Raw genomic sequence first — 17856 nt, 5'->3', positions numbered from 1 at the left:
CTCGGCTCGGCTCCGGCGCAGCGACGGCGGCGCGCGCTTCCGTCTCGCGGGCTCTGGCCCGGTGCGAGCGGCCGCGCGATGTGGCTCGGGCCGGAGGAGGTGCTGGTGGCCAACGCGCTGTGGGTGACGGAGCGGGCCAACCCCTTCTTTGTACTGCAGCGGCGCCGGGGCCACGGCAAGGGCGGCGGCCTCACGGGTGAGCGGGGCGCGGGCGGCCGGGCCTGTGCGCACCAGGCCTGGCGGGGCAGCAGGACGCGGCCAGCGGGCCAGCGGGCACGCGCAGCGACGCGAGGGGTCGGAGAGCGGGCGGGGAGGATCGTCCCGGGCCGGGCGGCAGGGCAGGGCAGCAGTGATCTCCCGGAGACGTGTGCACACTCCTGCAGAGGAACTTAGCAGCCAGGCGCGTGCAGAGTCCCCCAGCGCGCCCTCTGCCTCGGTTTCTCCAAGTGACTCTGAGGGACCAAATGACATAAACACACGTTTTCTTTTGCCCTCTTCTTTACTCCCCGTCCACCGAAGAATTGTCTCTTTGTAAAGATCAAAGATGCCCTGACCTCTGTTCCCTTTCCTCCAGCTTCTTTTCACTTGATGCCATCAGATCTCCTGACTCAAGGCTCGTTTTGCATAATTATCACTATATATGAAGTGCCCCCCCCCCAGAAAGCTCAGGTTCTCTCTCCTTGGGTGTCTAGGCAGCACCACTCACAGAAGCAGCTGGAGTAGGTGCCTCTGACGTTGTGTGACATGTGGGATTGTGGGAATCCACTGAGCAGGATTTATATTCAAAGCCTCTTGTGCTCCAGAGCCCTCAGGTATCGTGGGCTCCACAGGAGACCCCAGTGGACCCTGCTGGGTGCCAGATGGTTCCATTTATAAGGCGAATTTTCTGTGAAAGGCCCTGGTTTTCAGTGAGGCTGCTAACAGCCATGCCAGATGTAGCTGGAGGCTTCTCATAGGTGCCATCAGCTGCCAGGCTCTCGTGAGCCACACTTCTTAATGTGGAAGGAACTGTACCCTTTCCAAGAAAACTCAATGTTCTCTTCCACAGTCAGGCTCCTTCCCAAAGGGCCTGAAGATTACTGGAGGTGGAACTGTACTAGCCTCCAGGACCCAGTGTTTATGGACAGCACACTGACCAATCTTGGAAGCTATCACAAGGCCCCTGGGGAACACAGAAAACGATATGATAAGTCCCTTTTGTTATATCATTCTTCTGGGTGTCCCCCTAGGCTGAGCGTCCAGAGTACTGCGCCAGCCATTCAATGAACTCCTCCGAATCCCACTGAGTGAGATTTGTGCAACCTGCCATGGCTATTGTGCTATCACAGATGTCAGTCCTGAGCACTGTCTCCCTAAGAAAGATCCATCAGTAATGCACATTTGTTTAAGCATCTTTTCAAAAAACTGCCAGCCTGGAGAGATGGCTCAGGGGTTAAGGGCTGCAGGACCCAGGTTCAAATCCCAGCACCCACATGATAGCTGACAGCCATCAATAATTCCAGTTCTAGAGGATCCAGTACCCTCTTCAGGCCTCCATGACCACCAGACACAAAAAACAGCACACAGACATACTTGTAGATACAACACCCATAAAAAAAAAAAAAAAAATTGAATTGAGCCACCCGTGTGTGGTGCACAGGAGGGAGGAACAGGTGGATCTCTGAGTTCGAGGCCAGGCTGGTCTATAGAGTGAGTTCCAGTACAGCCAGGGCTACAGAGAGAAACCCTGTCTTAAAAAAACAAAAAAGAAAGGAAACAAGTTTTTAAAGTAGCAATAATAACTTGCCAGCCTGGACTTCTCATTAAAGAGTGGATGTGAGGAAGTAAGTGGTCAGCAGGTTAAAAAGGTTTCAAGTCCTCAGTATGGCTATGCCAGCAATTTATCCAGAGACTAAAAGAATATTCCCAAGACCAAAAGAAAAACCTCAACGTGGACAATGAAAATTTTACTCCAAATGGGAAGGCTTGAGTGTGTTTTTTGTTTTTTAGATAGTCTCACTGTTTAACTTTGGCAGGCCTGGAACTTGTTATATAGACCATAGAAGTCAGCCTGCTTCTCCTTCCTGAGTGTTAGGATTAAAGGCTTGTGGCATTTAACTGCAATTTACATACTTTCTAGTGTGTATGTGGGTGTATGCATACATACATGCAGGAGCCCATGCATGTTTGTGCTGGGGCCGGAAGTTGACATGGGTGTCTATTTCTCTAGCTCTCCTCCACCTTGTGTTTTGGGATGGTTTGCTGCCAGCGGATTCCAGTGATCCGACTCCACTCTGCTCCTAGCACTAAAGTTACAGGCACAAGCTGCCACACCCATCTTTATGTGGGTGCTGGGCATCCAGGCTCAGATCCTTCTGCTTGCACAGTAGTCATTTTACTAGCTGAGCCGTCTCCCTGGATCCCTAACAGCAATTAGGGTGACTTTTTTTTTTTAACATTTCAGTAAAACAAGTGAGAAATCATCTGTTTGGATGTGTCTGTTTTGTAACCATCCATCGCATTTATTAAGATGGAGGGGGTCTGATGAAAAATGGTAGGTAGCAAAAAGTATTAAAGATGAATAATAAAACTGATAGAAACTGTTTTGTGTGCCAAGAAGACAGCAGTGGCGTATTTTTTAATCCCTCTGAAAAGGAAGACAGAAATTTCAAACAGGAACAATGGGCAGGGTTTTTTGATTACTTCGTTATTTAAGTAATCAAAAAGAATGGGTCAGGAGGGCAGTGGTAGAAGACAGGGTTTCCTGCCGATTTGCCAGGAAATGATGACACTGACAAAGAGTACTGCCACAGTGTGTGTCATCAGGCCAAAGGGTAAAGAGAACTTGACATGCCCTAAAATGCTTCAGTCCCAGAGAGGGAAAAAAACTTCTTTCAAAATCTGATGATTCTAAAAAATGTTTCCTTGTCCTGTTCAGCCATGACTTTGAAGGCTGCCCAGGCCTTCCAGAATTGCGAAGTGTGATGACAATCGCAGAAAAAAAAAAAAAAAAAGTCTATGCTGTCCTCCTGGGCTTGATAGGAAAAGTGTTACAGTGTCCAGCGTTCTCAGCCAACACTGCTGGAGGGGAGGGGCATTCACAAGAGCTCAGAGGGTAAATGTGCTTGCTGAGTAGGCCTGGAGACTTGAGTTCAGTCCCTGGAGCTCATAGTGGAAGGAGGAAACCTCCCACCTACTTACTCGTGTGTGCCAGGGCACAAGTGCCCCTATGCGTAGCGATTAGAAAGAGTCATAGAAGATAAATGTGTAAGCCGGGTATGGCGAACCACTGGTGATCCCAGAACTCTCGAAGCAGAGGTGAGAGGGTCATGTGTTCAAGGCTAGCCTGGACAACACAGACCCTGTCTCCGAAAGCAAACAAAACAAGGCATTGTGCTATTTTCCCAGATTTTGTGATATCTGTGGAATTTACTTTGTTATTTTAATTTGTAATATATTTTTTCTCATTTTAAAGAAAGTATTTATCTGAGGTTGTAGGTCAGTGCCAGGATACCTGCCTAGCATGTGTAAGCCCTGGGTTTGATGCACGCGCACACACACACACACACACACACACACACACACATACATACACAGAAATGTCAGTGCTGGAGAGATGGCTCAATGGTTAAGAGTACTGGCTGCCCTCGCCCTCCCTGGGGAGTGGATGGGGAATGGGATGGGGCTGGGGGTGGAGCATGAAAGGATGGGAAAGAGAGGTAACTGGGATTGATATGTAAAATAAGAAAAAATTAAAAGCTAATAATTTTTAAAAAATACTGGCCCCTCTTCCAGAGGACCTGGGTTCAATTCCCAGCACCCACATAGCTGTCTGTAGCTCCAGTTCCAGGGGACTCAACACCCAAACACCAAAGCACATTTTAAAAAAAAGAAGTTATTAAGAATACAACTGGATATAGCTGGTAGCATGCACAAAAGCTCGGGTTCCACCCCCAGCATTACACATAAAGCATGCATAGTGGCACATGTATATAATAATGCCTACACTAGGGAGGGTTGGGGCTGGAGGAGCTGCTGAGTCATCTTTGCCTACCAAGTTTGAGGCCAGCCTGGGATTCTTGAGGTCTATATTTTGTATTTTTCTGCAAAAACCCAGAATTGTTTTGAGTTTTGAGTCCTGTTAAACATTTACTGCAGCCCAGCATGGTTGACACAAACTCCAACACTTGGGAAACAGAGTTCAAGGCCAGCCTGACCTACCCCCACCCCAGGCAGCTAAGGCTGGATAGTGAGGGCCTGTATCAAAAGACCTCTGCTGTAAGTACTTCTGAGCCAAGAAAATAACAGATGCTTCCAGCAGAAACAGGAGGGGAAGTTTTGAGAATCTCTGGCAGGAAGCTTGTGAGGAGTAAGAAGTCCAGCTGTGTGGCCCTGCTGAGGCTACTCCTTCCTGAGGTGGTGCTTTGTGCTTGGCCTCAGGCCAGGCCACACCCCCAGGGCGCTCACCTTCCACCACTCCGCCCTGCCCACAGGTCTTCTCGTGGGCACCTTGGATGTGGTCCTGGACTCCAGCGCCCGTGTGGCCCCTTACCGCATCCTGCACCAGACCCAGGACTCACAGATCTATTGGACAGTGGCATGTGGTAAGTGCCCTGAGTCGTGAGGTCACACTGGGAAGGAGGGGACAAGAAACCTACATTCTTGTGAGCTCCTGGGGACATAGGCTAGGACTTCCCTAGAGCCCTTGTTCTCTCTTCCACCTTGTCTCAAGGGAGACACCTCATAGTTTGAAGATTCAGCATTTTCAGATTCCATTTATTATTCAGATTCACTTGTGGCCTCCTCATTGACACAACTAGCGGTTCGATACTCTTACACGTGCAGTAAGAAATTTGCCTCCTAGGATGGCCTGGGTCCCAGCTGAGCTGGGTCAGGTCAGCTCTTGGCCTTCTTGTTTTGGTCTCTACTGGAAACACTCTGTGGGGTGACACGTTTTCCCATCTTTCTGCTCTGTGGTGGTTTCACTGATGAGGATGAGCCCCACGGAGAGTGCTAGAGTACTGCCTCCCCTCCTCAGTGTGGGAAGATGGGGTGCCCCTCACAGAAAGGGCCTCGGAGAAGCTTGCTCAGGAGTGAAGCCTGGTCCTTTCCATACACTTCATTTCAAAGCATCTTTAAATAGAAAGCACAAGAGAGAAAGTCACAATTGGTGGGTTGATGAAACATCCAGACATTCTCCTTGCACTTAGCCTGGGGTAATGGTTGGGTGGTCTCTAATTCAGTGTTTGAGGGGCCTTGTGGCGTATATCCATTGTGAGTGACGGGACTCTACTGAAGCTGCCTTGTTTAGATCAGATGAGGTGAGCCCACCTAGGCCTGTGTAGGAGGATGGTCAGTGTGTACCATTCATGCGGAAGTGGCTCCGTGTTCAGACACCACTTCCTGTGTGGCAGGCACTCACCTGAGCCTCCTCACAGGTTCTTTAAGCCTCTGTTTTGAAGATGAGAAAACCGTGGTCCAGAGCAATCCAGTTCCCTGTTAGCATTGCACAGAGTAGCAGCTCAGACCCCAGACACCTGCTCGTGTGTTAGCAGATACCTCTCTGGTTATAAGCCATGCTATTACCGTCCTGCAGGATCCTGGTTTTCCTTGGTGGCCTGGACCTCAGCCAGCTGTGGTGATACACCTATAATCTCAGGCTGGGGTGTGAGCATCATGAATGTGAGACCAGCTTGGGTGATTTAGCAAGCCTCTGTCTTATATAAACAGTAGATGAGGGTATGTAGCTTGGTGAGTGTGTGTCTAGCATCATGAACCCCTGCATTTGACCCCCAGCACCACACAAACTGGGCATGGTGGCACACGCCTATAATCCCAGTACTTGAGAGGTTCAGGGATTCTGTCATCCTTGGTCCTGAAGCAAGTTCAAGGCCAGCCTGGGCAACATGAGACTTTGTTTCAAAAAATAAGCCAAGCAGTAATGGCTCAGGCCTTTAATCCCAGCACTCTGAAGGCAGAGGGAGATGGAGCTGTGAGTTTGAGACCAGCCTGGTTTATAGAGTAATTTCCAGGACATGTAGGGCTACAGAAAGAAACCCTGTTGGGGGGGGGGGGGGGCAGGGGACGGGGAAGAGCATTAAAAATAATATCAAATAAATGAAATAACCTAAAGGACTAGAAGTGTAGCTGAGGGGTACCACAGTTGCCTTGCATATGTCAGCACAGGATGGGGGAGTATATAGCCCTCAAAATTGGACCCTACCATCAGGGTGGAGGTTAGAGGATCAAAGGATTAAGAGCACAGGCAGGTAGCAACCTTGAAATAGTCCCTTTGCCCCAGGTATTACTGTATTCCCTCCTCCTTGGCAACCAGAACAGCAGTGACCTGCGTCTGTGAGAGCAAGTAAAACAGTGTGAATTAGAGAGGTCAGTGTGCCAAGACCAAGTGGAGAAAGGCAGCAAGACCCCAGATCTCCTGGTTTCAGACCACAGTGGGTACTGGGAGCCTACAAGGATTACCTTCGGGAGATGGGATTCCTTGTTCCGTGTGTTCTGCCCAAATGGGAAACTGTAGTGCCTTGGTCCCAAGGAGACAAGTTACATTTTGAACAAAATTAATTTAGTGTGTGTTCACATATGAGCATGCACACATGCTGTGTACACCAGACCAGCTAGCCTAAGAACTTCCAGGTAATTTTCCTATCTCTGCCTCCCATCTCTCTGAAGAAATGCTAGCATTACAGATACATGCTGTCACATCCAGCTCTTTACATGGGTTCACTAGATCAAACTCAGGCCAGTCCACTTGTATACCTAGAGCTCTCACCCACTGAGCCATCTTCCCACCCAGCATGAGTACGACTCTGGCTCAGTGTGTCCTTTCTCAGGGAGCGTACAGGAAAAGGCCATGGTGCCAAGGGCCGCAGCAGGGTAGGGGAGAGGAGAGTAGGGAGGGATGACAGCCCTGCAGTTCAGTGGGGCCCGGTGCTAAGGAAGGTTCAGACCATACTGCAGAAACCAATCCTAGTGCATACCCCTCTCCCTTTCCTGTCTCCAGATGCCATCCGGCCCTGGTCACACCTGCACCTCCCTCCCCACTGTCTCAGAAGCAGCTTGCCAACACCAGATGTCCTGCTGGAATCTGCCCAGCACCCAGGGTCTTCCCTTGGTATTCAGGATGTCCAGAATTGGTCCACCTCCCTTCCCGAACCCCTCCCCAGCTATGCCCTGGTGTTCATGCCTGCAGAGCCTGTGGCTCCCACCAGCCCTGTGCCAGCTTCTGAGCAGTGTCCCCGCCTGCCCTGTTGAGTACTCACCTAGTACCCCCCCTAGTCACCTCCCCAGATTCCTCAGACCCACACAGCTGCTCCTCCTACTCCTCGGCTTGACCTGGCTGTCCCGCTGCTGACAAGAAGTTAGGCCTGTCAGATGGGAACCCCTGAGAATGAGAGGCTACACCAGGCAGCCTGGGCTTGTGAGGTGGCTTTGGTTAACATACTGAACCTTCCTATGCCTCAGCTGCATACAGTAAGTCGTCTCTAAGGGGTCCTAGACGAAGTGAAGGGAGACCCATGGAAAGTTCTAGAAACAGGAATGACACTCAATAGTCTAATTAGCCACTGCATTTTTTTTTATCCCCAGCACCTGCCAGAGATGGTATAATATGTGTCCTTAATATTAAATGAGTGAATTTCTTTTAACTAAATGTATATATAAACATTTATAATTAAAATACAAACAAGTAGCCAGGCGGTGGTGGCACACGCCGTTAATCCCAGCACTCAGGAGGCAGAGGCAGGTGGATCTCTGTGAATTTGAGGCCAGCCTGGTCTATAGAGCTACACAGAGAAACCCTGTCTGTAAAAAAAAAAAAAAAAAAAAAAAATCTTTAAAATACAAACAGATGCAGACAGAATGGTAGTGTCATCCATCTAAGGTTGCTGGGTTTGTATAAAAGAAAATGGTCCTGAGGGCTGGTGGGATGGCTCAGTAGTTAGAGCACCTGCTATTCTTGCAAAGGACCCCAGTTTGATTCCTAGCACCTATGTGGTGGCTCACAACCACCCAAAACTCTAGTTCCAGAAGATCCAACCCCCTCTTCTGACCTATGGGGCACACAGAAGTGTACATACATGCAGGCAAAACATTGCTACACATAACTCTGGGCAGTGGTGGTGCACACCTTTAATCCCAGGACTCAGGAGGCAGAAACAGGCAGAACTCTGTGAGTTTGAGGCCAGCTTGGTCTACAAAGTGAGTTCCAGGACAGCCAGGGCTACACAAGGAAACCCTGTCTCGAAAAACCAAAATAAAATAAATCTAAATTTAAAAAAAAGAAAGGATACTGAGAGTTGTGTCATATGTCGATTTAACTTCTGAATTTGAATATGGGTTCTTGGCCAAAAACAGAAGAGGCAGAAAGAAATCCCTTTCTACCAACCAGACCTGACCTCTGTGCACTAAAGGAGGGGACCATAAGAGAAGTGCAAAGAAAAACCAGGGACAGAAAATGGGCGACTAAAGGGGCGTGCTGACAGAGAGCATCTCCAGTGTGACTCGGTGGCGCCCTCCCAGAGCCATCAAGGGAGAGACTCCATGCTGTGGGGTTGCTTATCTGCTTAGTGAGCTGCTTGGACCGAACTAGGCCCTCTGAATGTGGGTGTCAGTTGTGTGGCTTGGGCAGTCTGTGGGGCCACTGGCCCTGGGACCAAGATTTATCCCTAGTGCATGAACTGGCCTTTTGGGGCTCATTCCCTGTGGATGAATACTCTGCTCAGCCTAGATAGAGGGGGGAGGGCCTTGGTCCTGCCTCAACGTGGTGATGTGACAGACTTTGTTGACTCCCCATGGGAGGCCTCACTTTCTCTGAGGAGTGGATGGGGGGGGGGGTAGGAAAAGGTGGGGAAAGTGGGAGGGGGAGATGGGATTGGCTTGATAAATAAATAAATGAATGAGTAAATAAATAAATGTAAACCAGACATCCCTAACAAATCCATCCAGGCTGCAGCAGAGCTGTGAGCAGGGCTGTAGGTGGGAGGGGCTGGGGGCCACCAGGAAGGGGTCCGGGTCACCAGCTCAGCTGCTACAAGGGTTTTGTCAATTAGAAAAGGGTGTCTTCTTCGGGGCTGGGGCTGGGGCTCAGTAGTGAAGCATTTTCACTAGGTCCTATCCTCTGGTTGATAGGCCATAGGGTATGGGCATGACTGTTTTTCCTGCCAAGTCCCATGGACTGCTTCGTCCTGAGAATATAGGATGCTCCCTCCTCCCATCCTTGTAGTCATCCATTCTGAAAGGTTTTCCAGTACAGGTATTTCCTTTGCCTCCTAGGGCTGCTCTTCTAAGTCCTTAATAGGAGCAGACAATCCCCGGCCTTTAGGAGTAACAGTACACTGCCTTCTCCAAGGACCTGCAGTGCTCAGACAGACACTGGGGGTGGAGAGGCCAGCAGGAGGGCAGTAACCATTTGCCTGTCCTGCAGAGATTCTGTCAACTGGACAAAGGAAGCTTGAGGAGTTCACAAGCTTGGGGCCACATAGATTGTCTCTAGAAGGGCAGGGATTCAGAGCCAGATGTCCCCCGTGCTGGGGGGAGGGAGGGCTCTGTAGTTCTGACTTTTTGTGTTTATGGCCTCCATTGTAATAGGGAGTTTAAGCAGAAAAAGGCTCATCTTTATTGAAGACTTGGTCCCTCAAATAGAGAACGTGGGGCCCACCTCCCTGATTTGAATCCCGAAACCTCATGATTTCATCTGCCCTCGCTAAACTAGGTTCTTCCCGCAAAGAGATCACCAAACACTGGGAATGGCTGGAAAACAACTTACTGCAGACACTGTCCATCTTTGAGAGTGAGGAAGATATCACCACCTTCGTCAAGGGCAAGATACACGTAAGGCTCCTGTCCCACTGACAGCCCCTGCTCCTTTTGTTGGGTGGTAGTGGCTGCACACAGTTGATGATCAATACCTGGGGACGGTGCTTCCATGGATTCACCTATGAGTCAGAAATAGCTGGGAAAAAGAATTACATCTGTGCTGAACATGAAGACTTCTGTTGTCAGTCTATCCGAAGCAATCCAGCAGAGGGGAGCATTCCTGCTTCGTGCCGTGTGCTGTAATGAGCTGAAGCACACAGGATGGCACAGGCTATACAGGAACCCAGTCCTTTATAGAAGAAACTTGAGCATACAAGAATTCGTGTGCCTCTGGGGGTCCTAGAACCAATTCCAAGAACGGATTTGTCTCATCTTTAGACAACCTGCTGTAGGGTTTGTCCCCATTTCACAGGATGGAAACTGAAGCATCCTCTCATTTTCTGATGGTCCTAATTGGGATCTTGAATGTCCCCCAAAGGCTAGGGGTTGACTGTTTTGTTTCTCAGCCTGTGGTCTTATTGGAAGATGCTGGGCTTTTTAGGAGGTGAGAACTCACGGAAGGCTATTAGGCGGATGGAGATGTGCCCTTGAATGGGGGAAATGGGACCCTGGTCCCTTCTGTGTTCTTTGATTCTTGGCCTATACACTCTCCACCATGGTGTACTGTGCCATCACAAGATCAAAGCAACATGGTGATACAGACATGAACTAAAAATTCTGGATCCATCAGGCCAAATAAAAATAAGCCTTCCTTCCTTTTACACTGACTATCTCGGGTGTTTGTCAGAAAGCTAACCCACACACCTGTGGAGCCCATGCCTTGGCTGGCCTCTGGATTCTGAAGGTTAACCTGGAGTTTGTATTCCTTCTGAAATGACATTGAACAACTATACAGATATGTAGTTGTATTCACCAGGTCCTTGGCCAACAGGGGAAGGAAGACATTGGAAAACATTTTTTTCTTCTTGGTATATTTTTTTGTTTGAAACAAGGTCCTCTCTGCATAGCCTTGGTTGGTGTGAAAGTCTCTATATAGAGCTTGTAGACCAGGCTGACCTTGAACTCACAGGTCTCTAGCTCTGCCTCTGCCTCTGCCTCCCGAGTACTAGGATCAAAGGTGTGCACCATGCCCAGCTTTTCCTATTGCTGTTTTACTCATTTGAGACACAAACTTAGATAGTTCATGTTTGCCCTCAACTTGCAATGTAGTTATGGCTGGCCTTGAGTTCCAAATGCTGCAGTCAAGCTATACACCAGCATACCCAGATGAAATAATAAAGTATCTTAGAGTTTAAAGGCGCATAAGAGCCAGGTGTGATGATGCACGCCTTTAATTCCAGCACGTGGGAGGCAGAGGCAGGTGGATCTCTGTGAGTTTGTGTTCCAGAACAGCCAGGGCTACACAGAGAAACCCTGCCTTGAAAAACAAAAAACAAACAAAAAAGAACATGCCTTTTTATGCAGCAATTCTCAAGATGTGCTCTGTGGTGCCATCATAGATGCAAAGTGACTGACTGTGCTCCTGCAGCCTCAATTAGTCCTAGCCCGGGAAGCAGCGGCTCCCAGTCCCGTAAGAGGCAAATCTGAGAACAGTCATCTTGCTAGCATTTTCCAGTACTTTCTAAGTGCTTATTCTGCTCAGTGCATTATCTTCAGGGGAGTTATTAAGTCATGTGTGGTATGCTTAATGGATTAGTTTATAGCCAAATAATGATTTTGAAGCCAAGCATAATAGCACACACCTGTGATCCCAATACTCAGGAGGCAAGTAGAAGCATGTGAGTTCCAGACCAGCCCGGGCTACACTGAGATTCCCAGGCAGACCCCTGCTGCATGGGGTTTGACAGTGCAGAGTTGCTTTCAGCAAGCTTTGTGAATTCATCACATTGGACACCGAGTTTCTTAGCCCTTCTTTGCATACACTGGTGTTCAAGGCAGGACCTGCAGGCAAAGCCAAGCTGCTGTTGAGTAGTAGTAGTAATGTTAGCAGCCTTATCAAATAGCTCCTAAATGCTAGCCCTAACAAATACATGAGCAGAACACTAATGTTCAGAATGACTCTGAGCTCAAAGAAGACAGGACATTAGTTCATTTTTTGTGAACTGTAACAAGTACCTTAGGTAATCAGCTTATAAAGCAAAAAGGGTCTTTTTTTTTTTTTTTTTTTTTTTTTTTTTGGAGAGGGGTTGGAGGGGCTTGTGTTTGTTTTTTTATTTACTTATAGTTCTGTTGGATTTTGCCCTGTTAGCCTCTGTTGGCAGACACATCATGATCCAAGTGTGTGACCAAGCAAATATGCTCAACTCACAGCCAAGACATGGAAGAGAAGGGAGGGAATTAGGGTGCCCATACTCTTACATAAAAAAAAAAAAAAAAAAAAAAAAGGCCAGGTCTCACAATGTAACTCTGGCTAGCCTAGAACTCACTGCATAGACCACAGTAGGTTCAAACTCACAGCCATCTGTCTGCCTTGCCTCCTGAGTTCACCATGCCCAGCTTTCCCTGCATCCTCTTTTTTGTTTGTTTGTTTGTTTTGGGGGTTGTTTGTTTTTGGTTTTTCAAGACAGGGTTTTCTCTGTAGCTTTGGAAGCTGTCTTAGAGCTCTCTCAATATACCAGGCTGGCCTAGAAGTCACAGAGATCGCCTGCCTCTGCCTCCTAAGTACTGGAATTAAAGGCGTGTGCCACCACCGTATCCTCTTAAAGGCATGTCCCCAGTGATCATAAGACTTCCCACTGGGCCCCACCTCTTACAGGTCCACCACACCAATTCACAGTGATGCTGTGATGAGGATGAAGCCCCAGATAGCCTTTGGGGATCACAAGATAGTCCATGGAAATTTAGAAACGTAAAGCCAAACAAGGAGGCTAGGAGATAGCAGGTAAAACTCTCACCTTCCAAGCACAAGGCCTGGAGTTCAAATCCCCGGTATCCATGTAAATGCTGAGTGGCCATGGCATCCTGCTTATCCCAGCACCAGAAGATAGAAGCAAGGATTCCCCAGAGAAAGCTGGCTAGCAAGACTAGCCAATCAATGGTTCTGGGCCCAAGTAACAGACCAAGTCTTGATGTATAGGGTGGAAAGCAATCAGAAAATTAACCTGGCAGAAACCACCTGCCTCCACACACGTGCACACAGATATACACGTTCATGCCCACAGCTGTGAACACAGCAGAAAAACCATCTACATGATGGTTGAAATGCTATACATTGCAATTGGTGTGAAGCAGCAGCAGGACACAGAAGGAACTTTTAAATGTTAGGATAGACTCTGGTGACATTAATGAGCCAGGTGTCCCATTTAGTAAGTTAGAAACAACTCCAGAGAAACCAGAAAATTAAATGGAAGGAAGTAGAAATTCTAAGACCAAAACTAATTGCTTTTTAAAAAAGAGAGAGAGAGAGAGAGATCGAATAGAAGAGTAGTGTGGTGGATCCAGAAACAGACAGGACCCAGGACAAAGAGCCTCTGGTAAGCCACATGGGAGAGGAAATATGAAGTGTGCAAAGCGGGGTCCTTTGGAAAGAGGGAGTGGCAGAAACAGCCTTGGGAGTTTGTTAGGAGGCATGACTTGGCCTACCCTTTACTATAGCTTACATATCTTCAGTTTGGAAAAGGAAAGGAGATGTACTGGCTGGTTTTATGTCAGCCTGACACAAGATAGAGTCATCAGAATGGAAGGAGCCTCAGTTGAGGAAACACCTCCGTGAGATCGAGCTGTAGTGGAGGAGGTCCCTGCTGGTGGTCCTGGATTCTATAAGAAAGCAGGCTGAGCTAGCCAGGGTGAGCAAGTCAATAAGCAGCGCCCTCCATAGTTTCTGCATCAGCTTCTGCCTCCAGATTCCAGGCCTGCTTGAGTTCCTGTCTTTGATCATGAACAGCAATGAAGAAGTTTAAGCTAAGTAAACCCTTTCCTCCACAACTTGCTTTTGGGTCATGGTGTTTTGTTGCAGCAATAAAAACCCTAATTAAGACAGAAGCCTAGGCCCTAAGAGATGGTGTGGCTGGGAAAGGCACTTGCTGTGCAAGTCTAGCAACCTGAGTTCTGCTGCTAGAACCCACATGGACAGAAGGGAAGAACCAACTCCACAAAGTTGTTCTCACATGTCTGTGCACACATACCATGCACACACACACACACACACACACAGAGAGAGAGAGAGAGAGAGATAATAAACAAAAGGTTAAATAATCCTGATATTTAGCCTAAATAACTATGTTAAAAACAAGAACTAAATCAGGTATTTAAAATGTACCATGTGATTTTGACAGGTAAGGAAGGACTGGCACTCCTGAGAGTGGGAAGTTGTTGAAGGCACAGGGCTGGCAACTCCAGTGAGAAAGTCACGGGGGAAAGGCGGAGCGGCTGCTATTAGCCTCTGCTCCCTGCTCTTAGGTCTCCCAGGTGCTCTAGCAGAGAGAGGGAGGGAGGGTTAGCTACCGGCCAAAACCTAGGAAAGGGGCCTGAAGGGAAGGAAGAAAATGTCATAAGGAAACCTTCGTATGCTACTACTAAAAAGTAATTGAGGTCCAGGAATGTGGCTCCGCGGTTAGAGTATATGCTGAGCATGCGCAAGCCTCGGGGTTTGGTCCTAGCACCACCTAAGCTAAGTGTGGTGGCAGATGCCTGAAGTCTCAGCATTTGGGCAGTAAACAGAAGATTGGCTACATATAGCATTTGAAGTCAGCCTAGGCTGCTTGAGACCCCCTCAAAAAATTAGGAGTCAGCCTGTCCTGGAACTCGATCTGTAGACCAGACTGGCTTTGAACTCACAGAGATCCGCTTGTTTCTGCCTCCCAAGTGCTGGGATTATAGGTGTGCACCACCACCACTGCCAAAGTGTTTTAATTAAAGGGAAACAGTCCTGGATTCTGGGCTCCTGGGCTCTCTGCTCCTTTCTGGGACTGCTCTGACATGCTCAGTGGCCAAGCCCTGTTGTCCCTTCTAGGGCATCATTGCAGAAGAGAACAAGAACCTGCAGCCCCAGGGGGATGAGGACCCGGGGAAATTTAAGGAGGCAGAGCTAAAGATGCGGAAGCAGTTCGGCATGCCAGAGGGCGAGAAGCTAGTCAACTACTACTCCTGTAGCTTCTGGAAGGGCCGAGTGCCACGGCAGGGCTGGCTGTACTTGACCGTCAACCACCTGTGCTTCTACTCCTTCCTGCTGGGGAAGGAAGGTGAGGGGCAGAAGGCATGCCTTTGTTTAGTTCCCCCTCACACCCAGGTCCCTATGCCCTCACCCCCTGAACTCACCTCCTAGTGCGTCTCCCTCCTCTCTGCACCCAGATATTTTGTCTCTCCCCCAAACCCAGATGCCACCCTAACTACCTGCGCCTGCCAGCTCCTGCGTCCACAACCCTCTGTGGGCTTTTGCAGCAGCTAAGGCCTCTTGCTTCTCGCTTCCGGTGTTGTGCTCAGCAGCACGTCTTCCTTAAGTGCCTTTAGATTTTATGGAGCCCAGGTATATGCCACGGTCACCTACTACAGGTCTCTCCTGCAGAACACCCTGACCTTGGGAGGCAAGCTGCAATCCCAGCATGGCTGTCAGGTTCCCTCTGCTGTTCCTGTCACCCCGGTTAGCCTACTGCTAACCCGGTTGGCAGCTGTCAGCACTAGTTCCTGAGCCCACCTCCCTCCATGCCCTCCTTGCCCTCCTCCTGCCCTTACTGTTTACCTGTCAAGACTGCAGTGGCCAGTCACCTTCCCTGTGGAGGCTGGTATCCTGCTCTGTGCCAGTCTTACCGTACTGTGACTTGGTTCCTACCCAGTGGGGCCCCTTGGGGCCAGTGTCTTAGCTAGTTCTTCTCTGCGTTTTTTTGTTTTTTGTTTTTCCTTTCCATCTTCATCCACCATTCCCTGACTAAGGTTGGTCTTGGAGCAGCATGAACCCCATGGGCTGGTGCCTCCTTGTAGATCATGCTATCTTAGCAAGACTAGACTCAGGCATGGAGGGATGGAAGTAAATAGTGTCCTTAGGAAGCAATGGGGGAGGTGTTCTGAAAGCGAATGGAGTTCTCACCTTTGTCCACTTGTAATGGATGGTGTGTTTGTCCCTGTTACCAGTGAGCCTGGTGGTACAGTGGGTGGACGTCACACGCCTAGAGAAGAATGCCACTTTGCTCTTCCCCGAGAGCATACGTGTGGACACACGGGACCAGGAACTATTCTTCTCCATGTTCCTTAACATTGGTGAGACCTTCAAGCTCATGGAACAGCTGGCCAACCTGGCCATACGACAACTGCTGGACAGTGGAGGCTTCCTGGAGGACAAGGCCCTGCCTAGACCCATCCGGCCACATAAGAACATCTCAGCTCTAAAGCGGTATGCCACCCTCCTGAGAAATGGGGAGATCCCACAGCAGTGAGAATGGTCCCCTTGGGCTAGACCCACCAACACTGCCGGGTGTCCAGCTCATGTCCTGACGGGCCCACTACTTGGGAAGGAAGCCAGCAAACAGACAATTGCAGTATGGTATTGGGAGAGCCACAAATACCACCGTGGGGAAGAAATGCCTTATGTGGGGAGTAGTCTCCCATCTCCCGGTCTCAGATCAGGATGCTGGGTGACAGAGATGTCCCTCAACCAAGAAACAGTGGATCTAGAGTGTAAGCCACTTCAGTCGGAATATGCTGAGATTAGAAGACTGCTAAATGACTGCTGGGGTTGCACAGCCTTCCTTCCTCTGGGGGGGGGGGGAGTGTGTGTCCTAAGGCCCAAAGCTAGCAAAGGAGACAAGCCCCAGGTAGAGCTGAGGCCACTGCCATTCTGCCCGTGGGAGTGACTGGAGAGTGGGTCGAGGCGGCCAGCTCAGCAGATCGCTTCTGTTTAGGCCTTGGGTTCTAGCCTCACAGGAAACCCACTCATTTGACTGAGATTGTAGAAGTTTCCTGGGCTCTACGGCCAGGGTAAGTGGTGCTGTATTCAACACTGGTGTTTGGAGAGCTCGTCTCAGTTAGATTACTTCCTAGGCTGCACCCTTCGCCAGCTGTAGGACCGTGCTGCACCTTCTAGGTCAGGATATTGTGCAGGACGACGACACCCTTCTGATGGGAGTGACAAGGTGACCAGAAAGACAAGCAGTGCTGGAAGCTTGGCAAGCAGTGACCCACACTGAGTCTGGGTGCATGCTCAGCTTCTGGTTAGGGTAGAAGCTCCCTGGGGACCTAGGAAGATGCGTCTGTGTGGACATACCCTGGAACAAGCAAGATCAGGCCGCATCCATGGCCATTGTCCATTTCTGTTCAGTGAGAGCCAGCATACATTTTGGATTTAGCCCCACTGCTCCTTGCTGGGGCATCTTGTCTGGGTTTCAAGGCGGGGTTAGCTCTTTCCTGAGTAGAGAAATAACCTCAGGGCCCATGTCTTGCGGGCCTGAGCCAAGCAAGGTAGAAGCAACTCCAAGAACTGCCTGTCCTTCAGTACCAAGTAGCAGAGTTTCTAGGTGTCCTTTCAAATCATACAGCCTCAAGGGAACATTATGTTCTGTCCCTCCTGCTGGGTGCATAAAAACCACATCTTGGCCAGGCAGTGGTGACTTTTAATCCCAGCACTCAGTAGGCAGAGGCAGGCAAATCTCCGTGAGTTTGAGGCCAGCCTGGTCTACAAAGTGAATTCCAGGACAGCCAGAACTGTTACACAGAGAAACCCTGTCTCAAAAAAAAATTCTTTTTTTTCTTAATCTCCAGTTCCCAAACATGACTTGCTCACTGGAAAACCCCAGATATCTGGAAAACACTGTGGAAACAGTAAATTCTTTCCCTACCCTAACTAATCACTTTGTTTCCTCAGAGACCTGGATGCCCGAGCCAAGAATGAGTGCTACAGGGCCACCTTCAGACTTCCCAAAGATGAGCGGCTGGATGGCCACACAGGCTGCACCCTCTGGACACCATTTAACAAGCTACACATCCCTGGCCAGATGTTCATCTCCAATAACTACATCTGCTTTGCCAGCAAGGAAGAAGATGCATGCCGCCTCATCATACCCCTGAGGGAGGTGAGCATCTCTGGCTCTTTTGGCAGAGCTCTGCAGCCAATCAGGA

At 49.2% G+C, this 17856-nt stretch overlaps 1 protein-coding gene across 3 annotated transcripts in view; it reads left to right on the top strand.

Moving 5' to 3' along the window:
• Positions 1–17856, top strand: part of Tbc1d9b (TBC1 domain family member 9B) — a 39313-nt gene continuing 21457 nt past the window's right edge. For 2 of the 3 annotated variants that reach the window (XM_051180821.1, XM_051180820.1), the window contains exons 1-6: positions 1–196; positions 4473–4583; positions 9707–9825; positions 14762–14990; positions 15877–16135; positions 17603–17810. In XM_051180821.1, the coding sequence (XP_051036778.1) occupies positions 79–196; positions 4473–4583; positions 9707–9825; positions 14762–14990; positions 15877–16135; positions 17603–17810 (1044 nt within the window). In that variant the 5' untranslated portion in view covers positions 1–78. Of the gene's footprint in view, positions 197–4472; positions 4584–9706; positions 9826–14761; positions 14991–15876; positions 16136–17602; positions 17811–17856 lie in introns of those variants that run through there. The other variant, XM_051180822.1, reaches the window with a different exon arrangement.

The sequence above is a fragment of the Phodopus roborovskii genome, unplaced genomic scaffold (assembly GCF_943737965.1).
Source record: "Phodopus roborovskii unplaced genomic scaffold, PHOROB, whole genome shotgun sequence".
Taxonomy (NCBI): Eukaryota; Metazoa; Chordata; class Mammalia; order Rodentia; family Cricetidae; genus Phodopus; species Phodopus roborovskii.
The sequence above is the reverse complement of the archived record's forward strand: the minus strand, read 5'-3'. Positions and strand labels throughout refer to the sequence as shown.